Source organism: Saccopteryx bilineata, chromosome 6 (genome assembly GCF_036850765.1).
Source record: "Saccopteryx bilineata isolate mSacBil1 chromosome 6, mSacBil1_pri_phased_curated, whole genome shotgun sequence".
In the NCBI taxonomy this organism is placed as follows: Eukaryota; Metazoa; Chordata; class Mammalia; order Chiroptera; family Emballonuridae; genus Saccopteryx; species Saccopteryx bilineata.
In genome coordinates, this window is record NC_089495.1 from 147,617,846 (window position 1) to 147,635,686 (window position 17,841).

The 17,841-nt window shown below is 47.9% G+C and overlaps 1 protein-coding gene across 1 annotated transcript in view; it reads right to left on the bottom strand.

Moving 5' to 3' along the window:
* The window catches only part of APOB (apolipoprotein B), a 38,886-nt gene extending 21,646 nt beyond the window's left edge, over positions 1-17,240 (bottom strand). The window contains exons 1-18 of the mRNA XM_066235052.1: positions 17,106-17,240; positions 16,705-16,743; positions 15,383-15,498; positions 14,039-14,184; positions 11,860-12,013; positions 10,854-11,009; positions 9,226-9,350; positions 8,526-8,611; positions 7,178-7,397; positions 6,198-6,425; positions 5,868-5,985; positions 5,615-5,761; positions 4,693-4,904; positions 4,191-4,428; positions 3,477-3,653; positions 1,931-2,122; positions 922-1,089; positions 240-454 (exon numbers count right to left, since the gene is read on the bottom strand). Coding sequence (XP_066091149.1) covers positions 240-454; positions 922-1,089; positions 1,931-2,122; positions 3,477-3,653; positions 4,191-4,428; positions 4,693-4,904; positions 5,615-5,761; positions 5,868-5,985; positions 6,198-6,425; positions 7,178-7,397; positions 8,526-8,611; positions 9,226-9,350; positions 10,854-11,009; positions 11,860-12,013; positions 14,039-14,184; positions 15,383-15,498; positions 16,705-16,743; positions 17,106-17,175 — 2,807 coding nt within the window. The 5' untranslated portion in view covers positions 17,176-17,240. The remainder of the gene's footprint in view (positions 1-239; positions 455-921; positions 1,090-1,930; positions 2,123-3,476; positions 3,654-4,190; positions 4,429-4,692; positions 4,905-5,614; positions 5,762-5,867; positions 5,986-6,197; positions 6,426-7,177; positions 7,398-8,525; positions 8,612-9,225; positions 9,351-10,853; positions 11,010-11,859; positions 12,014-14,038; positions 14,185-15,382; positions 15,499-16,704; positions 16,744-17,105) is intronic.
* Positions 17,241-17,841: the final 601 nt, after the last annotated feature.

Here is a 17,841-nt window from a genome sequence, read left to right on the forward strand (position 1 = left end):
TAGTTAATGAGTAGGTCTTAAGTCACCATTTAATCAAATGTGGAAAGTCAGGGAAATTGTAGTTATTTAGTGAGTTTAGGTTAGGTTAAAAACAGATAATCTAGTACTTTTTCTCTCTCTGTTACCCAGATCCATGGGGGCCAGAATTATCCTATTAGTTGTCTAGCCTGGCCAATTCTTGCAGACATAGTTTTGGTTCTTTCTCAGACTGGCTGGTCAGACCAGAGGGAAAGCGTTACCTGGTGCTGAACAGCTTGACTGGTCTCTCTGGAGCTGGAATGCTGAACTTCAGCTGCCCGGAGTGGAGAGCTACTTGTGCTTCCAGGCCTGTCTCATGGAAGAAGTTGGTGTTCATCTGGACCCCACTCCTAGTGAAGTCTGGAACGGCGATGCCCATATTGGTCACAAACTCCACAGATACAGAGGGCTTCGCCACCAGTTCCGCCTGCATCTTCTGTAAGTCGGAAAACGACCTATTCAGCTTTGGTCAATACCTTAGTCCCCTGTAGTTGGATTCAGCACCCTTCCTACACCTGGGCAAACATCTCCGGATAGCTCACACCTTGGGACATCTTACTGTGTTTGAAGGGAGAAAAGCCAAATTCTCAGTACTCCAGGGCCAGACACCACTGATACCCAGGGGAAGTGCCCAAGTTACACTTAATAATAAGGCAAAAAGGTGACAAGAATCCTTATGTATTATGAAAATAGTTGAGTTCTCACGTGACCGCTATACCATATGGGAGTTAGCAGGGCAGTGCATCCCAGTGGAACCCTAACATTTGTCATAAAGATTACTGAGGTGATTCCATTGATGAGGTGCTTCACCTTGAACTGGAAACACATTTGGAAATTGCCCAAGGAACCCCCCCTGCAGGAAAAGAACAACCGGAGGAACCAGAAGTGAACAAACAGTCTTACGTCGGCTACCCTCAGCTTCACCCCAGCCAGGATTCCGGGAGTGATGACTCCGGAGGAGGACATTTGCAGTTGTAACCCAAGTCCGGTGGGGACTTCAAAGGCATTGTCCATAAAGATGTAGTGAAGAAATAAGTCATTCTTTGAACCTTTCTTTAGCACCTCTCCAATCTGTAGATCCAATGGGAAAAGTCACTAAACAATTCTTTTTCTTCACCCAGAAAGGAAGCGTCTAGCATATTTTGATTAGATTGATAGTTTAATAAGTAAAGATAAATGATATTGATCTTAACCAGTTGGGTTGTACTGCCCCTAGATAGATATTGCTTCCAACTGGTAAGTCAGAAGGCATTTAAGAATATTGCTGGGTCTCCAAGCTTTCTGAAGGTTCAGTCTCATTGCATGGCATAGCTTCATTCTGGTTTTTTGGAGTCTAAATGTAAATGAAGATTTACCTAAGGTACAATATATTATGGTAAAGCCAATTTTGTGAAAACAACAAGTTATTGAAATGCTATTCATATTGACTAGAATGTAACTTGAGATCTATTTTCTTAAAGCAAACATTGTTATTTATTAAATCCTAGGGAGTAAATGTCCATATTTTCTCCTTTCTTAATAAATTAATAATAATAAGAACTATAGCTCATATTTAGATAGTAGATGATAGTTTGCCAAATACATTCATTCATGATCATTGCAACATTTCAATATTAAGAGAAACCTATAGGATAGGTAGCAGGAGATACACTCACCATTGTTTTCCAGGTGAACAAATGAATGCTTTCAAAAGATACATCTAACCATATGAATAGCTTAAGTTCTAAATGTTACCAATTCCTTGTGATCAAGAACCTTCTTCACCAAAACTCAAGGCAAACCTGCCTCTCTGAAGGAAGTCCAAGCACTTTTACTGGTTTGTATGGTCAGAATCTTAAGGGCGTTTGAGAGACCTAAAATAGCTCATCCAAAAGGCTAATCTCATCATCTAGGACAGGGCCTGTCCACTTACCATCTGGGGGATCCCCTGCAGGGTCCGGGCACCATTCAGGAGCAGCCTTCCCAGGAACTGGAGGTCATGGAGCTTGACAAAGCCAAGCTCCTCTCCTAAGATGCGGAGGTAGGCTCTGGCTTCTGGGAATTCTTTGGATTTCAAATCTTTGATCAGCTTCTGAACACTGAGCATAATTCCATTGACCAGGTCCTGGGATTTTAACAACAACGCATGTAATGAGATGTCGGCACCGTCAAACACCTGGAGGTTTCTGATGTGGGGCCTGCCTGCAGCAGCTGTGATGGATCTAAACAACAGCATTCAGGATGAGGGGCTGGGGAAGGCACTGGAATCAGGCTCTCGCCTCTTATTTGAAAGATAAACAGCTTCTCCAAATTAGGATGAAAAACAGGCCCTGACAGGGACAGAGGTGCCTCCACACTCTTCATAACTTGAATAATGTGTGCACAGCAGGGGGTATCTACTTGCCCGGATGGCAGAATCCCTTTGGATCCCAAGATGAGAAGGTCCTCTGTCCTTCCACATCCTCCCTGGCTTGTGCCCTCTCTCCTTTGACTAGGGAAGAATAGCAGTGGGTTCTTGGGACAATTAGCTGCCAAATAAATTGGCCAAAAGCTTTGAAAACACCTGATACTGGATAAGTTCTTAGCGATGCTTAGGCATTGAGAGAGGAAAGAGTGACTGACAGGCCCAAATAGATCAATGGCCCTCAGCCTCATGTGGAGGCAAGTAAATGAGAAGATGGAGCTGGAGCCATCTGTGAACATCTAGGAGGAAATTACTGTCCTGCTTCACAAACTGAAATGTGCATGCAAGTCACCAGGGGACGTCATTAAAATGTGGGTTCGGATTCAGGAGAGCCCAGCGGGGCTTGAGGACCTGCATTTCTACCAAGCTCTGATGTGACGCCGATGACTAGACCACACTCTGGGTAGCACAGTTAGTGAATAAGAAGCTCCAGATTACGTGATCTATGATCTTCCTTCTTTGATGGGGGGTTACGCTAGCTTCAAAGTAACTTTTGCTTTCATCAGCTAATGCACTGATGTAGGAGCCAAAGAAGTTAATGATAATGAAAATATGAATTTGAACATTATAATAGTACCTGCTTATTGAACAATCAGTACCAGAGCCAAAGCACTCCGCTTAATATTTTACATGCTTTATTTCATTTAGTCTTTAACCTTGTGAAGAGTGATTGGCACTCTGGGGATGCAGAAACAGACAGACACAATATCAAGCAACACGCCCAGGGTTGCACAGCTTGAAGACAGTGAAGTTAGAATTCAAGCCCATGCCCTAGAGTTCACACACTTAGCCACTATGCCAGAGTGCCTCTGAAGACTCAGTTCCTGGGCACTCTGACTCTCCGGGAGGCCCACAGCTGCAGAAGATGCTGGTTCTTACTTTCATAGGACTGATTAATAAAAGGCAGAGTTGCCACTTTAGTTAAATAGTTCCTTGATTACTTCCAGGCTTAGATTAGAATGTTTTTCACTGAGACCCAAAGCTTTCCCTGTGAGGATACTTAACAAGAACATACCTGCTCACGTTTATCCTCTTTGGTGTAGCCAAAGTGGTCCATCAAGACTGTGGAGACATGATTGGGAACTTGACCATCAACCCAGTACAAAGCCTTGTTGACACTGTCCGGGAAAAATCCTTGCTTCCCAAAGAAAGCTTCCAATGTCGGCTCAAAGCCTTTTCCTTCCAAACCAAGCTAAGAAAGAAAATTAGGCAAGAAATGCTCTCAGGTTTCTTTGTTGTAGGTCAATTCCCCCATTCCCCTCTTTATAGTCACTTATTTAGACAAGTATTTGATGAATACCATAAGGCAGGCACTGAGTTTAGCACCCCACAGGAGTTGTCTTATCATTTGCCCTTTTTTCCAGAAGAGACAGCTAAGGCTTAGAAAGGACAGATAATTAAACCAAAGACTCAGAGTTGGGAGGGTTCAACCCCAATTTGGGGTTTCAACCAGGTTGGTCTGACCGCACCCCCCATGCACTTTCATGGATTTGGGGTCTGAGGGCTTTCCTGGGACATTTGTATTTCCATTTATAATAAGTCATGCTTGAGGGGGTCCCTAGCAGGGAGTAAGGGAGGTGGGAAGAAAAAGGCTTCCAAGTGATGGCACAGAACTAACTGCCTGACGATTCTGGCCCTTCCCTGGTGGGTGCAGTTTCTCTGGACTTTCTACTCAGGTTGAACAGAATGGGCGAGAAGACATAAGACTCCCCTTCAGTCTCACTCTCACCTCAAAGAGGTCCGCCGCAGCAAATCCAAAGACAGTGAGGGTCGTTTTCAGCAAGCTTTCTTTAGGCAGGTAAGTATGGGGATCAAATATAAGATTGCCCTCGATTTTGGCCGAGACTGGGTCAAGTGATGGAAGAGAAACTGACTTGGAAAACTGGTAGTTCTGGGAATACTTTTTGAAGTCCATGATAGTTGGGAGCTGAGAGTTTTTCAGAGTTTCTTTCACCAACTCTTTCAAACTAGGTGGAAAGAAGGAGTATATTTTGAGCCAACACATTGTGCCACTTACTCACTGCCTCTCTGACCCGAAGGGAAGATGGATTCTCGATTGCTAACAAATTCATGAGTCTGCCAGGAGTTTGGCTCTGATCCTCTGTGCTTCTGCACAAGTGTTTGCTCCAGAAGAAAGAATTATATCAAAAGGGCAGGCAGTGGCTAAATCCAAATGGAGGTTTGGAATTTCAGCCCTTTGTAAGAATTGGGGGAAAATTACTCTCACTTACTTCTGGACGTACAGCTCTTCTGAGTTTAAGATGTTGGCGATGTGGGAAGCCACAAAGTTCCTCACTTGCTCATCCTCTTCCACTGGAAGAAGTTGGGTGATTCTGCTAATATCTGATTGAGAAGGGTCCCTCATCAGCATGAGATAGGCAGCCAGACGCTTGTCCCCTGGGGCAGCAGCATCCAGGAAAGTCTGAAGAAGCACTTCCCGGACCTGTAGCCAAGAGAGGAGATGATTATCATTGTCCTTTGGTCAAACACAGAACAAGCCTGGCAAACATTCAGCGTGGTTTGCAAGCAATTTATGATGTGCAAGCCATATTTCCAATAACTCTTCAAATGCTGGCACTGAATCTTCTTGCTGGTGTTCCCCAGAGCAACCAGCTCAAGGAAGGGTGCACAGAAGACTCCTATCAAATGCATGTCAAATTCAGTTTCACTAATATATGCAAGTTAAAAAAATATGCAAGTTATGGCCAAGTTATAATGTGTTGGAGACTTGCCACTTACTGAAAATAAAGGTGTTTTAATATAAATTATTTCAATATGAGGGTAAAGGTGGGAAGGGATAGTGAGAGTTGGGGCTGATAAATAAGGTAATGTCCAAAGATATGGAGGCTAAGGGGTGGGCAGGCTGACTATCCTAGATTAGGTAGATTGGGGGAAATCAGGCTTGTTTTCCTAAAATGAGCAGAAGAGTGCTAGCCAATGAGGAAGGAGAGCGCGTGGTGAAAACCTCGACTTCCGCATTCTGGAGAAGCAGCAAGGTCAACTACTTCCCCCATGTTCCCAGTCTTGCTGAACACTTGCGATTTTAGAAAGCAGAAGGAATCAAGTCTGTAGAATGACGAGATTTAGAATCTCATTCCAAATCCTTGTCCCTCAGAGTAACTCTCACTTTCAGACCTCATCGGTGGACTTTACCTCATCTTTATTTTCCATCTTCCGCAGGGCTTGAATGGCAGCCTTCTGAATCAGCAGTGAGGGCTCTGTACTTTTGATGCATTCCAGGAGGGAAGCTGTGAGTCTTGGGGTTAGCTGGTCCAGGGTTCCGCCGGTATTTCCAATGACCTGCATTGAGAAACGGCAAGCGGGAGTCAGGGCGCTGAGGGAGAAGGAAGGGTGTCCAGGAAAAGTGCTTCCGAAAGGATGCATCTTATACGAAGGCCGTGAGTACCCTCAGAGTCAGGTAGGTGTGCTCCTCGCTCCCGGTGCAGCCGTCGCGGATCTGCTCCAGCAGGTAGTCAGCAATGTCCAGCAGGCTCTGAGTGTCTGCAGGGTGTGTCTCGTGATACCTATAGAATATGAGTTAGGGCTCAGTAAGCAGTGCTCAGTTTATCTTAAAATCCAAAGTTGTGTTTGCTGATTTCTTATTTCCAGTCACTACTCTCAAAAAGACCAGGAGAAAAACAAGAGTAAGCCTGGAAGTAGAGAAAGGGGTATAGTCTTCATCCAGAGATGTGGGGTCTTCCTTAGCTCCTACGAGGGGAAACAGGGTAACACTCACTTGTTGATCACGTGACTCAGTGAATAGAAGGTAGCCCGGCTCCGCTGCTCCTTCGCAGTGTAGAAGATCTCCCGCAGCCTCTGGGCCGAGGGCTCTGGGATCAAGGCCATGAGATAGGTCACAACATCTATCAGAAGTGGGCTGGCTTGCTCACTTTTCAGCCACTGGAGGATGTGAGTGTAACATTGAGGCTGTCCGCACTGAACCAAGGCTTGGAAGGTGATGGGGCTGTGAAGGACAGGGGGCAGAGAAAGTTACGTAGATCACTTCTAAGGCGGCTGAAATCTCCTTGGCCCATGGTATTACTCTGTGCCCTTATTTCCCTCACTTACTCTCCAAACCCAATGGCATTCCAAAATCCATCTCAGGTCTCAAGAATCATTATCTCAAGAACCAGGAAGTTTGCTTTATAAGCATTATCCATGGAAGAGCCATTGTGGAGGCAAGTCTGAAGAAGAACACCCTGGTGTTGTCGCCAAAAGAGCAGTTATCACTGCCCTTTGGTCAGAACACCGAACCTGCCAGGCAAACATCAGCATGGTCATCTCTGACCTTCACAGCACTGAGAACCAGTGCCTTGACGTATGCAGAGATCACAATATTATTTTAGTTTGTCTGAGTTCTCTCTCCGCTAGGCTCGAGATTTCTGAAAGGCCCAGACTTCTCTGTCTCTCAAAACTTCCAGGGTAATAGAGTGAGGAATGAGAAGATACCCAGCAAAATGTGGGAATGATATCCCTCTTACTTTAACACACAAATACATATCTGCCTTGGATGCAGTGTGTGTTTGTACACATGTGCTTCCCATGGAGCTCTAGGTACCTCACCTGACATTTCTCGTCTAGTCAACGTGAAATGACCAATTCCCTAACAGGGTTGATATTTCAATAGATCCTGCAATCCTCTGTTTGGCCAAGGTTTGGCAGCTACCATAGGTTTCCAACCCATGAAAGACGGAGCTACAACCATTAAAGACATACCTGGATAACTTGACCAGCTTTGGCAAGAGGGCTGAGACTGCCTCATGGTCAAGGCCACGCAGCTCAGTAACCAGTTTATTGAAGAGGCGGGCTCTCTGGGCATTCTGCTCGGAGATGTGTAGTTTTTGCAGCTCCTGCAGCGTCTTCACAATGACCTCGGCCTGCTTTGGCAGCGAGCTGGATTTGGTGCTCTCAAAGGCAAGACCCACCTCCTCGGTACCTGGAAGGGGCAGAGTGTCAGGTGATTCTTGCTTGCCTCCACATCTCAACCCTATCTTGGTCAACTGGAAGCTGAAAACCATCGGGTAAGAGCACAGGGGAAGAGAACATGGTCCCGGATTCAGTGCCTTCTATGTATCTGGCTCTGGGGTAAGTATGTGACTTCCCTGAGCCATCGTATATCTCTGTGGGTGAGTGTTATTCCTCAATTTAAAGACAAAAAAGCTAAAACCCAGATTTGAGTAACTCACCTTGTCCAAGACCTCTCTAGGTATAAGAGGCAGAGCTGGAATTGAATCAGGTTTATTTGAATCTGGTATCCTATTCCCTCTTTGCCCCAAAAAACTGGTGAGGAGATGCAGCTGCCAATAGGGCTACAGCTGAGGCTCTCCCATCATTCTTTCAAGTGAATCTAAGAGCAGCTTGTAGGGGAAGGAAAGCCCTTTTTATTGACCCTCCATTACCCTGCTCTGACCTGCTAGAGAGGCAGGTTGGTTCAATATGGAAGTGTGGTGTATTAGAAAGAGTCCAGGCTTAGATCAGACCTAGGGACTCATTTTGTACTGCCTCTAATATTCTATGACTTTGCATCCATCACTAAGCCTCTCTATGTGCCATTTTCCCTTCTGTAGATGACTATGAAAGCACACATTGGTGCCCCCTGATCTCACAGGTTGACAAGAACAATGAGGTAATGCCAAAGACAGGTTTGAGCACAAGACTAATCAGGGCTAGAGTTGGGTTTGAGATCTCTGAAGTCCCTTCCAGCTCTAAAAACGAATTCCTGACCTTGAAGGCCCTCTGCCACTTGCCCAAGACCCCAGGCCTTATCACAGGGTGTATGAGGTTATCAGGTCTATGAAAGGTAGACTTAAGAGTCCAGTTCCCTTCTTACAAAAACCTAGGTAGCTTTGGGAAACTTTTCCCTCTCCTGGACGCCATTGTCACTTGAGACTCTAAAATGAACACGCTTTCTCACTAATAAAGTAGCCCACAGCCAGAACCCCAGAGCCCACGTGACTCATTAGTCAGAACTTTCATGGGGCCCAGCGAGGAGCTAAGCCATGATACATGGACCATGTTGGGTAGATTCCCCATCCCTGGTGAACGTGGGGGTATAAAGTCTTACCGGCATCAAAGAAGCGGCTGTTGATCTTAGGTGTGTCTTCAAGTTTCAAAGTCTGTGTAACCTGTGCCATCATCCCGTCCTTGTTACTGGAATAAAGGAAGGACATCAGGTAACAAAGGATGGCTGGCTCCCCAGAGCAACTTTTCACGTTGAATGTCCCCCCCACCCCTGTCTTCTCTCTACCCAAATCCTGCCTACCTTTCAAACCATGGATAAATCTAGACTGGTAAGGACACATGCACCTCCAACTTCTACTGGTCTGGAATGCAAGGAGCTAGCTCTGAGCCTCGAAATTCCTTTGTACCTCCCACCACACAGTGCCAAGAGGATTACAGTTATTCAATAAACATTAGTTGACTGATCAATTTTCAAAATGGATTGGGTGCATAGGTCTCCAGTTCAAACCCCAAATCCCCCCACAAAGCCCTTCTGACCAGGGCAGCCTGCAATGACCCTGGCTTTTCCTCATCCATAACCCTTAACCTCTGGGTCTCAGATAGCTTTTAGCTTTTGTTGGTCTCAAACTGGTTGGCATGTGTGAGATTTTCCTAACACATGCCTGTTAGCTTGAAAAGGGGGGCAGGAATGGGTTCTGCTTTGTACCTCTTCACAGCCCCCTCCCAGGCCCAGCCTAGCCTGGGAAGCATGCACTCACACAGACCCCATCACTGATGACTCAGGGCTGCAGCAGGTGACCTACTTATGGGAGAAAGGCAGGAACAGGTGTTGTTCCTTGCAGATGGCTTCTGACACATGCTTCCTCTTGGGGTCCAAGGTGTACTGGCAGGACTGGCTGTTGCTGATCAGTGTTGACAAGGGGTCGGTCTGTGAATGAGATGGGGTGGGGGGAAAGCAGTTTGATCAGTCCCTAGGGCTTGAACCTAAGTCTTCTGCCACAGACATTTACCTTAAGGAAAGAAGGGGTGAGGGTGGGTGGGGAGAGCGAGAATTCTGTCCCGTTAGGCAAACTCAGTTAAAGAAGAGAACTTAGTACTTGACATTTAGACAAAGGAATGCAACAACTTGGCATACTCAATACTGAGTCATGCTATAGACTCTTGTTATTCCGCCCAATGGACATCTCATCCTGCACAGAGGATATGTAGCCTGGCGTCCTACACGTACTTGCTCCGCCACACATGAACACTTTACTCACTACTCACTGCTCCCCATGTTTTCCCTGCCTGGAGCGCAGCCTTATGTCTCTCTTCCATTTAGATACTCTTTGTATCTTTTAGCCTCATGCTCCACATTCTCTGTGAAACTCTGAGCTAGCCTCAATGATACTTGCCATTGTTTCTTCTCATTAGATTTATTAGCTGCTTTGCTGAAGGAGCTATGTGAATGGTGCTTTCTCCTTTGTGCTCAGGCCTAGGACTGCTTGTCTGCCCCCTTCGGTTTATCATTTTATCGCATATGCCATCTACAGTACTTTGTTGGCATGTGTGTGAACCATGTTCCTGCATTAGACTGTAAGCACCCTGAGGGGAAGGACCACATTCATCTGCCACGGTCCCTCCCTCAGGGCTGACCTGAGTGGGGCTGGGCACACAGCAGCTGCTCAGGAAGAAACAGACACCAGGGCACTGGCCTCTTCTAGCTAGAGGCACTGTGCTCACCAGACTCCCAGTGCTTGGTCTCAAGGACAGTGACCAAAAACATTGCCAGGCATGGCATGATTGCTCAAGTCCTTCGTGCTTACTGAAATAAGCTGTGATTCATGTCCCAGAAGATATTACAAGGCATTAGCCAAATGCAGATAATGTAGTGCTATCTGACTGCTGTTGAGGGGACACCAGAGAAGGTTAGTACTGAGGAGGTGGCCCCGGCAGGAGGCAGAGGGGCTAGGCATTGAGCAAGGTTCTACACGGGATGGAAAGACAGGACTCTGGACCACTCTTGGTCACGTCACTTCGTGGGAGTTAGGGAGGGCAAAGCACAGGTCTTGGGACTTTCTCGGAGGCCAGAGGCTGAGTGCTGGGGACATCAGCCCCTGCACAGGGACAAAGAGTGAGTAGCTTGCTCCCCTACATTAAGTCTTGGAGGCTTGTCAGGGATGGGCAGTCCTCAAGTGATGGCAGAATGTTTGGTGCCAGGGACAGAATGACAGCAAAAAGGGCAGAGCTCTGGATGGGAAGTCAGAAACTTGCTACTAGTCCTGGTCAATTAGTAACAGGCCATGTGGCGGTAGTCCTTTCCTTGTCTGGTCCTCAGTTTCCCGCTACAGTCATATGAAGAAGAGGCTGGGCAGGTTCTTCCCCGAGGTCCCTCCTAGCTCTATATGCCGTGATTTTAATAACAAACAGGCCAGTGGGACTAGCCACTCACCTTGCCTTTCATTAGAGCCAGTGGGCTCACTGCAGTGCTCATGGGCTTGAAGTGATCACACTTCTCCAGGTTTCTCTCGATGGACATTTCTGTGGCCACATTTCCCTTCCTTGTTTTTACGGTTAAGTCACTGGAACAGTTTCCAAACACGGTATCCTACGGGAGCAGAAGACACAACAGGGACGTTCAATGTGGGAAATCCTCCTCCGGTGCTCTGGGAGGGGCTGGGAAGGGAGCAAGGGGTGTGGAAGAGAGGGCAGGAGCACCATGGATTCAGAAGACCTTTGCTCCTGCCAGGCCCAGCGCGGGCACTGTCGGTGCCCCGCCAGCCGGAGCTGTGTGAGCCCATCGGTGGGGATGGTTTTGATTCCAAGGCACAGTGGCCTGGCCCCATCGGACTCAGCTGAGCCCGGCTTTATGCCCTGTGCTCTCAGACTGTTTTCTCCTCTGCTCACTGATAGCATGTATTCCGTCTGCCTTGTGTTGTACGCGTCCTGGTCCTCCCCCCAAATCCTGAGTGGGTCTCAGAGGAAGGGCTTCTGCGGGGTGCGACTCTGTGCTCTCCAACTGTGGCACAACCCTGAACTCAGAGCACGGCGCGGGCTCAGCATGGCCCCCGGGCTGAAGGACGGCAACTTCTCAGATGGAAAAACTGACAGTTTTATGCGAGGCTGGCAAGCAGCCCGATCATTTTTCTGTGTTTACAACACTGGGAGGCTTTACCCTGCCCCACCTTGCTGGAATAGAACAGAATCAGACAAAGGAGGAGGGTGGTGGTAGCTCCCCAGAAACTGCTTTAAAATTTGATCTGCTTGGGACCATCTGACAGTGAACACAGGGGTCACGGGGAGCCGTGGGCACTGGTATTTCCCACCAATGTAGGGCCTCCTGTGTCCCCAGCCAGGCAGTGACATCAACGGCTCACTGTATGTAGACAGTGGGACCCAGCTCAAATATGTGACGATGCGTTCCAAGGGCCATACTTCTCCCCTTTCTAAGTTCTCACCATATACAACACTTGTTTGGCCTCTTCCGTTTCCGGGGGAACCAGGAAGGCTGAGATGATGCCTCTCTTGATGTTCAGGATGTGCGTAGGCTCCTCCTTCTCGGGGTAAAGTAAAACCCGTTTCCCTTCGGGGGTGGCCAGCCTCAGCTCGTACCTGTCCCAGACAGAGTGTGGTCACAGAAGTGTCCTTTCTCCATCAGAAGCCTGTAGAACACAAACTGGGTGGCTTTGTAGCCTCTTTTTAATTTTTTTTACTTATTGCTTTTTATTTTACATCTTTTCTTTATGAATATATCTCTACATTTTAAAAAAGATACACAAGAATGTGCCTGTGTTTGACATTCTTTCATTTCTTTTCCTTTATTTCTGTCTCACCTGTCCCCTCTCTCTCCTCCACTCCCATCTCTGCTGCCACACCTCCACCCTCAGACTGTCCTGTACATGTGTGTGGATGTCACACCTCCAAAGATTTTGTCCTTGCTTGTTTTGTACAAATGCCATTGCACTATGCACATTTTTTATTCATCTCCCTTTTCTCAATTATCCTCCATGAAAATCCTTCTGAGTCACTTGATAGGGCTCTAACAGATTCTTCCCCCAAACTCCAAAACATCAATTCTATGCTTACATATAATTTATTCAGACATTCCCCTATTTAACGGCCTTCACTTCCTTTCTGGATCTATATCTATATCTATATCTATATCTATATCTATATCTATATCTATATCTATATCTATATCTATATCTATATCTATATCTATATCATCTATATCTATATCATCTATATCATCTATATTTTTGGCTACATGAATAACACTGAAATAATCATCCTTGTGTCTTAACACATTACTGCTAGAGTCCCACAGTTTGAATTTGCTGTGTCAAAGGTTACAGTATATTTAATTGCACTTGATATTGACCAATGGCTTTCATTTCACCAGGAAGGCACAAAAGTATACTTTTCCTCAGAGACCTACCAGCTGCGGGGGCTACTGCTGTTTTAAATTTCTACAGTCTTATCAGTATAATGTGAGAAATATCTTGCTATGTTAATTGCATTTCCTGACTGCTAGTCAATTTGAGCTTCTTTTCATAGGTTGGTTGCTTACTCGGTCTCTGATAAGGTCTCAGGCCATGTGTGAAGCCCAGGTCACTTGGGTCCCATGGATTTTCTTTTGGAAACTTCCTCGCTAAGTCAGAAGGAGGTAAAGGAGAAGAGGCAGGTCTCCCATGGCTCTACACTCTCTCCGGAAGTTCCAGACACTGTGATGCATGCTTGGAAAGCCTTGAGGTGGTCAAGAACAGGAGTCCCTTTTGTTTGGAGGAGGGTAAGGACCAACATGTAACTCCTGCTCACTCCCTTCCGTCACTGTACCTGCCCCCAATACATATCTAAGTCTCAGACAACAGGTGTAGTGGTGGGAGATAGCAGGGTCAAGTCTTACTCCGCCAACAGAAGACTGGCTTCCTGGTCTCATGGTCAACGGATCGAAAGATGGGCAGGGAATTTCCAATGCTACCAAATCCACACACCTATGGCTGCGTGCATTAACACCCTCTAAGGACATTGCAATCTGATTTGAAGATGAGGCAGGGGTGATGTTCAAAATATTTAGCAACTGGTACAATGTGGCCACTGACCAGTCAGGAGGGAGGCCAGCTGTGAACCTCAGGAGTGCCTGGTCAGTGTGCACTGGAAGGTTCTCAGGTCTGGGCTCTCCCTGTACTCCCGGAGGCCAGGGCTTGACCCCCGCTGACCAGACCCTGCACTGCCATATGTGGACCACAACACGAGGACCTTCCCTGGAGACTCCATGCACCCACTCCTGCTTAATTCTCTGAACAAGAATTCCCGTGTATAAACAAACCAGCTCAGCTTTACTCGCTCAGGAGTTTAAGCATGAGATCTTTTAGAAACACAAATGATAATTAGGGGAACATTGGTTGGGGAGAGTAAATGATGCTTTTCTCCACTGGGTTGTTGTGAAGACTCAGCAGTTCCCTGACCCCTGAAGAATACAGACTACAAACACTTGCTCTCATATATAGGCCTACTATGAACACACATGTTCATACCTCAGTGGACACACACGCACACCCTCACTCACAACAAATCTGGCACACATCTGAGCACATCTGAAGCTCAGAAATGGAAATGCATAGGCTCACGCCTTACTTGGACATGGCCGCAGAAAACTCCTCAGAGTTCTTGGTGTTCCTCAGCAGGGCCTTGCCCTCAGGGCTGAAGCCATGCACCTCCTTCAGGGTGCACTGGCTTGTCCTCAGGATGAAGCTGCAGAGTTGGGGGACCTCCAGCTCGACCTAAAAGACAGGGTCATGGCACATTAAGACCCTCCACTGAGAATTGATATCCGCACTCCCACTCCAGGGACCCATGATTACTCCCTAATCAGGACACCAAGGGGAATGCTGTTGGGGAACACGACATCTGCTCTCCAGAACCACATGTGGCCTTCACAGGCCTCATGAGTTCTCCATGAATGAGCCTCGTCACAGCCTCATTTTGGATCTTTTCTATGCTCTGGGGTACCAAGTCTCTAATCTGCCCTTAGGTATTATGAGGACATCTCTTTATTGGTTCTAGATGTACTTGCTTTAGTTATAGAGAGGTACGATTGGTTGGAAGAGACAAAGCCTATGGGGGAGAGTTAAGAAGAAAAACAGGAAGCAGGAGGAGGGTTGTCATTGGTTCTAACAGCAAATGTCTTCTTAAAGTCATCAAAAAAAATCCCCCAAATCAAAACCGTTCATATCTATTAGGGGCTATTCCCACCTTTGCATGTAGCTGAAGTTTACACTTGATCTTAGCCAAAAGGCCGAGAAGCGATGTAGCTGAAGTTTAAATGGATCCCTGGTTGTTATCCAAAACTGTTCAGAGAACTTTGTGCTATGAAGGAGAGGTTCTGTATCTGCACTGTCTACTATGGGAGCCACTAGCTATGGGCGGCTACTGGACCTTTGAAATGTAGCTAGTGAGGCTAAGAAACAGAATTTTTACTTTTATCCGATTTTAATGGGCACAGGTGGCTAACGGCTACCTGATTTGACCATACGGACAAGGGGTCCTTAGAAAGAAGAGGGCAGCATCCTGCCCCGACTTCCCCACACAAACTCAGTAGTGGCCTTTAGATCGGTTCCATATGAACATGACCGTCAGTGTCAGTCTTAAGAAGAAAAGTTCTCCTTGAGAACTGCATCTTTAGATTTTTAGTTTTTCAATTTTTTTCTTTTGTAAACAATGCTATTTGACATAGATGATCAACACTGCACGCCAGAATGCTTTCTGGAGGTGCCCACCCCTTCGGTCACCCCTGGACTTCTCCCATCACATGAAACCCACTGTCCTGTGGTGCTGACATTCCAGATCACATATTACAATTGCATCTTGGAAGCTGAGGGCCAGCTCCCAGCGCTTCGAGATTCCAAACACCTGGGCACGAGCAAGGTTTGCTCGGCCATGGGCTCTGGGCCCTCTGGTGTCCCCCATCTCCCCGCCTACCTTGCAGTTGATCTTGGTGACACCGCTCGAATCACTGACCACAGGAACACCACTGGAACTCTCAGCTTCGTAGCTGTATATGTACTTTCTGAGGTGTCTGAACCGAGTCGACTCTTCTAAAATGACAAGAAATACATCAGCCACAGAGCAGCAATAACACTCTTGAGAGTCAATTCTGGGCAGACAGGAGCAGCAGCAGAGATGATAATAAAAAAGTAATTAAACTCAAATTCTTTTTAATTGACTTTGCATTATATGTAATTTTCCTTTATAGATTTAAGTTCTCTACTGCAGTTTGCTGAGGTTAATGTCTAAATTAGCTGGCATTCCCTGAATATATCATCTGAGATACAAGAAGGTGATTTTCAAGTAATGAGGCTCAGAAAGTCTATAGGAGAGTAAAAAAATTAAGGGTTGATTACATATAGCAGGTCCCTCTAATGCCTTTTTGGCTTGAAAAGAGCATAATTCTGTGGCTCTTCTTTGGTTCTATTACAATAAATACCTGAGGCAAGGGTTTTTGTTGTTGGTGTTGTTTAAATTAATTAATTAATTATAGAGAGCAAGAGGGAAGGAGAGAGAGAGAAACATCATTCTGTTGCTTCACTTATTTATTCATTCATTGGTGGATTCTTGCATGTGCCCTGTGGGGATTGAACCGCAATCTTGGCATATTGGGATGACTCTGTCACCAACAGAGCTATCCAGCCAGGGCCTGAGACAAAGTCATTTAAGTTTGAGGAGTATCTGGCTGACTGAGAAAATCCCCAAGAAGGGACATCTGGATATTTTCACTGCGCTTAAGAGGAATTTTTTGAACAATTTGAGAAAAAGAACACTGGAGTCATGAGCCTAGGTGCAGTGAAGGCAGATGCCCACGAGATGGCAGTGCTTCCCCATCAATGGCCAGCCTCGCTCTCTGGCGAACACCGTGGCAGGTATCACCTGGAAGCCAGCTCCCTTGACCTCTAAGGGTCAGGTAAATACAAAGAGGTGGGGGTCTGGGTTTCTGCGCAAAGGTTAAAGTCAGCATTTCCTCATCCTCATGTGCTTTGTATAAATGATTAGCCACTGATAAACAGAATGGTGATGTCTCAAAATGTCCAGGGGCCAACAGAGTGACACCCCCCCCCCCCATCACGCCATGGACAGAGCACAGGGTCAGGCAGAAAGGAGCTGAGGCCCCTTGGTGGGCAGAGGCCCAGGGACCTGGATGCTTGGGGTTCAGTGCCATGCACATCAATCACAGCATCCCGAGGTGCAGGTGGGGTGGTGGTTTGGAGTTTGGGTGCCCCTCCTTGCCCTGTGAGCAAATGCCTTACTTGGACAGCTGGGGCTGACATTTTCCAGCACCTCGACTTCTGTAAGAAATGAAGAAGGACACTGTGGGTTTCCCCGTCTTCCAGGTGAGTCCTAGGTCTCAGAGGACTCTGATGCACGGGGCTCTCCTTTCCGAGGCAGGTTCTGAGAACTGCTTCGCAGCCCCTCCCAACCCCTGCCCCTCCTTTCCCCCCCTCCTTCTCCTGCACCCCCGGCCCCAACCCCATCCTGAGCCTGGAGGAGCCAGCCACCTAGCTCTGTCCCTCGACTGTAACTGCCCTACGCTGTCCCAGTCCAAGCTGTCCTGGCCAGCCCTCCTGCCACTGGCTGTTGCCACCTTGGCTAGCTCCTTGGGCGCCCCCACGGGCATCCCAGCGGGCCGGCGGGCGGGCCCCTCGCTCACCTGCCCCGGCGCCGGCGGCGAGCAGCATCAGCAGCGCCGGCAGCAACATCGCGGGCCCCGGCGGGCCCATGGCCGACCTGGGCCGGCTCCCTCCCCGCGCCTCGCTGGCTCTGCCTGGCCTCACGCAGCTCCTGCTGCCACACGGATGGAACGGAACAGAACGGGCGCCCTCCGACAGCCTGCTTGTACCGAGGTGAGAATGCGCGTCCGGAGCCCGCACCCTTTTTATATGGGGCTGCCCGCCCAGGGCCACCCCGGGCTTAGAGAGTGCCCCGCCGGTTGCACAAGGTCCAAAGGGCAGGGTCCCGGAGGCCTGTTTGCTTTTCCGGACAGGGCTCTGCTAGGAGCCAGAGCCGAGAGGGGCCCGCAGCGAGGGGCTCAAGGGGACCCGGCCGGCAGCCCGGCCTCTCCCCTGGCCTGGCCAGGCCTTTCCCAAGCTGAGGCCGTGGGAACAGTGGGCTTGGCCCCTGAAAGCCTGTCCCCACCCAGCTATGCCTTCAGATGCCCAGGCACAGCGGCCAGAACCCACCGGCGGCCTGGCCCTGCTCCCAGGTGTGAGCGTTTGGGGAGCCAGCCCTCACGTCCTCTCAGTGGAGACAGTTTCCCTCCACTCTGGTTCTTTCCCACTTCCGTGGATTTGGGAGTTGCGTGGGTGCCCCTAATCCTGATTGGTGCCGGGCTGTGGTTACTGGTTCTGATTCCAGCCGGTCCAGAGGGAAAGGGGAAGGAGGGGGGT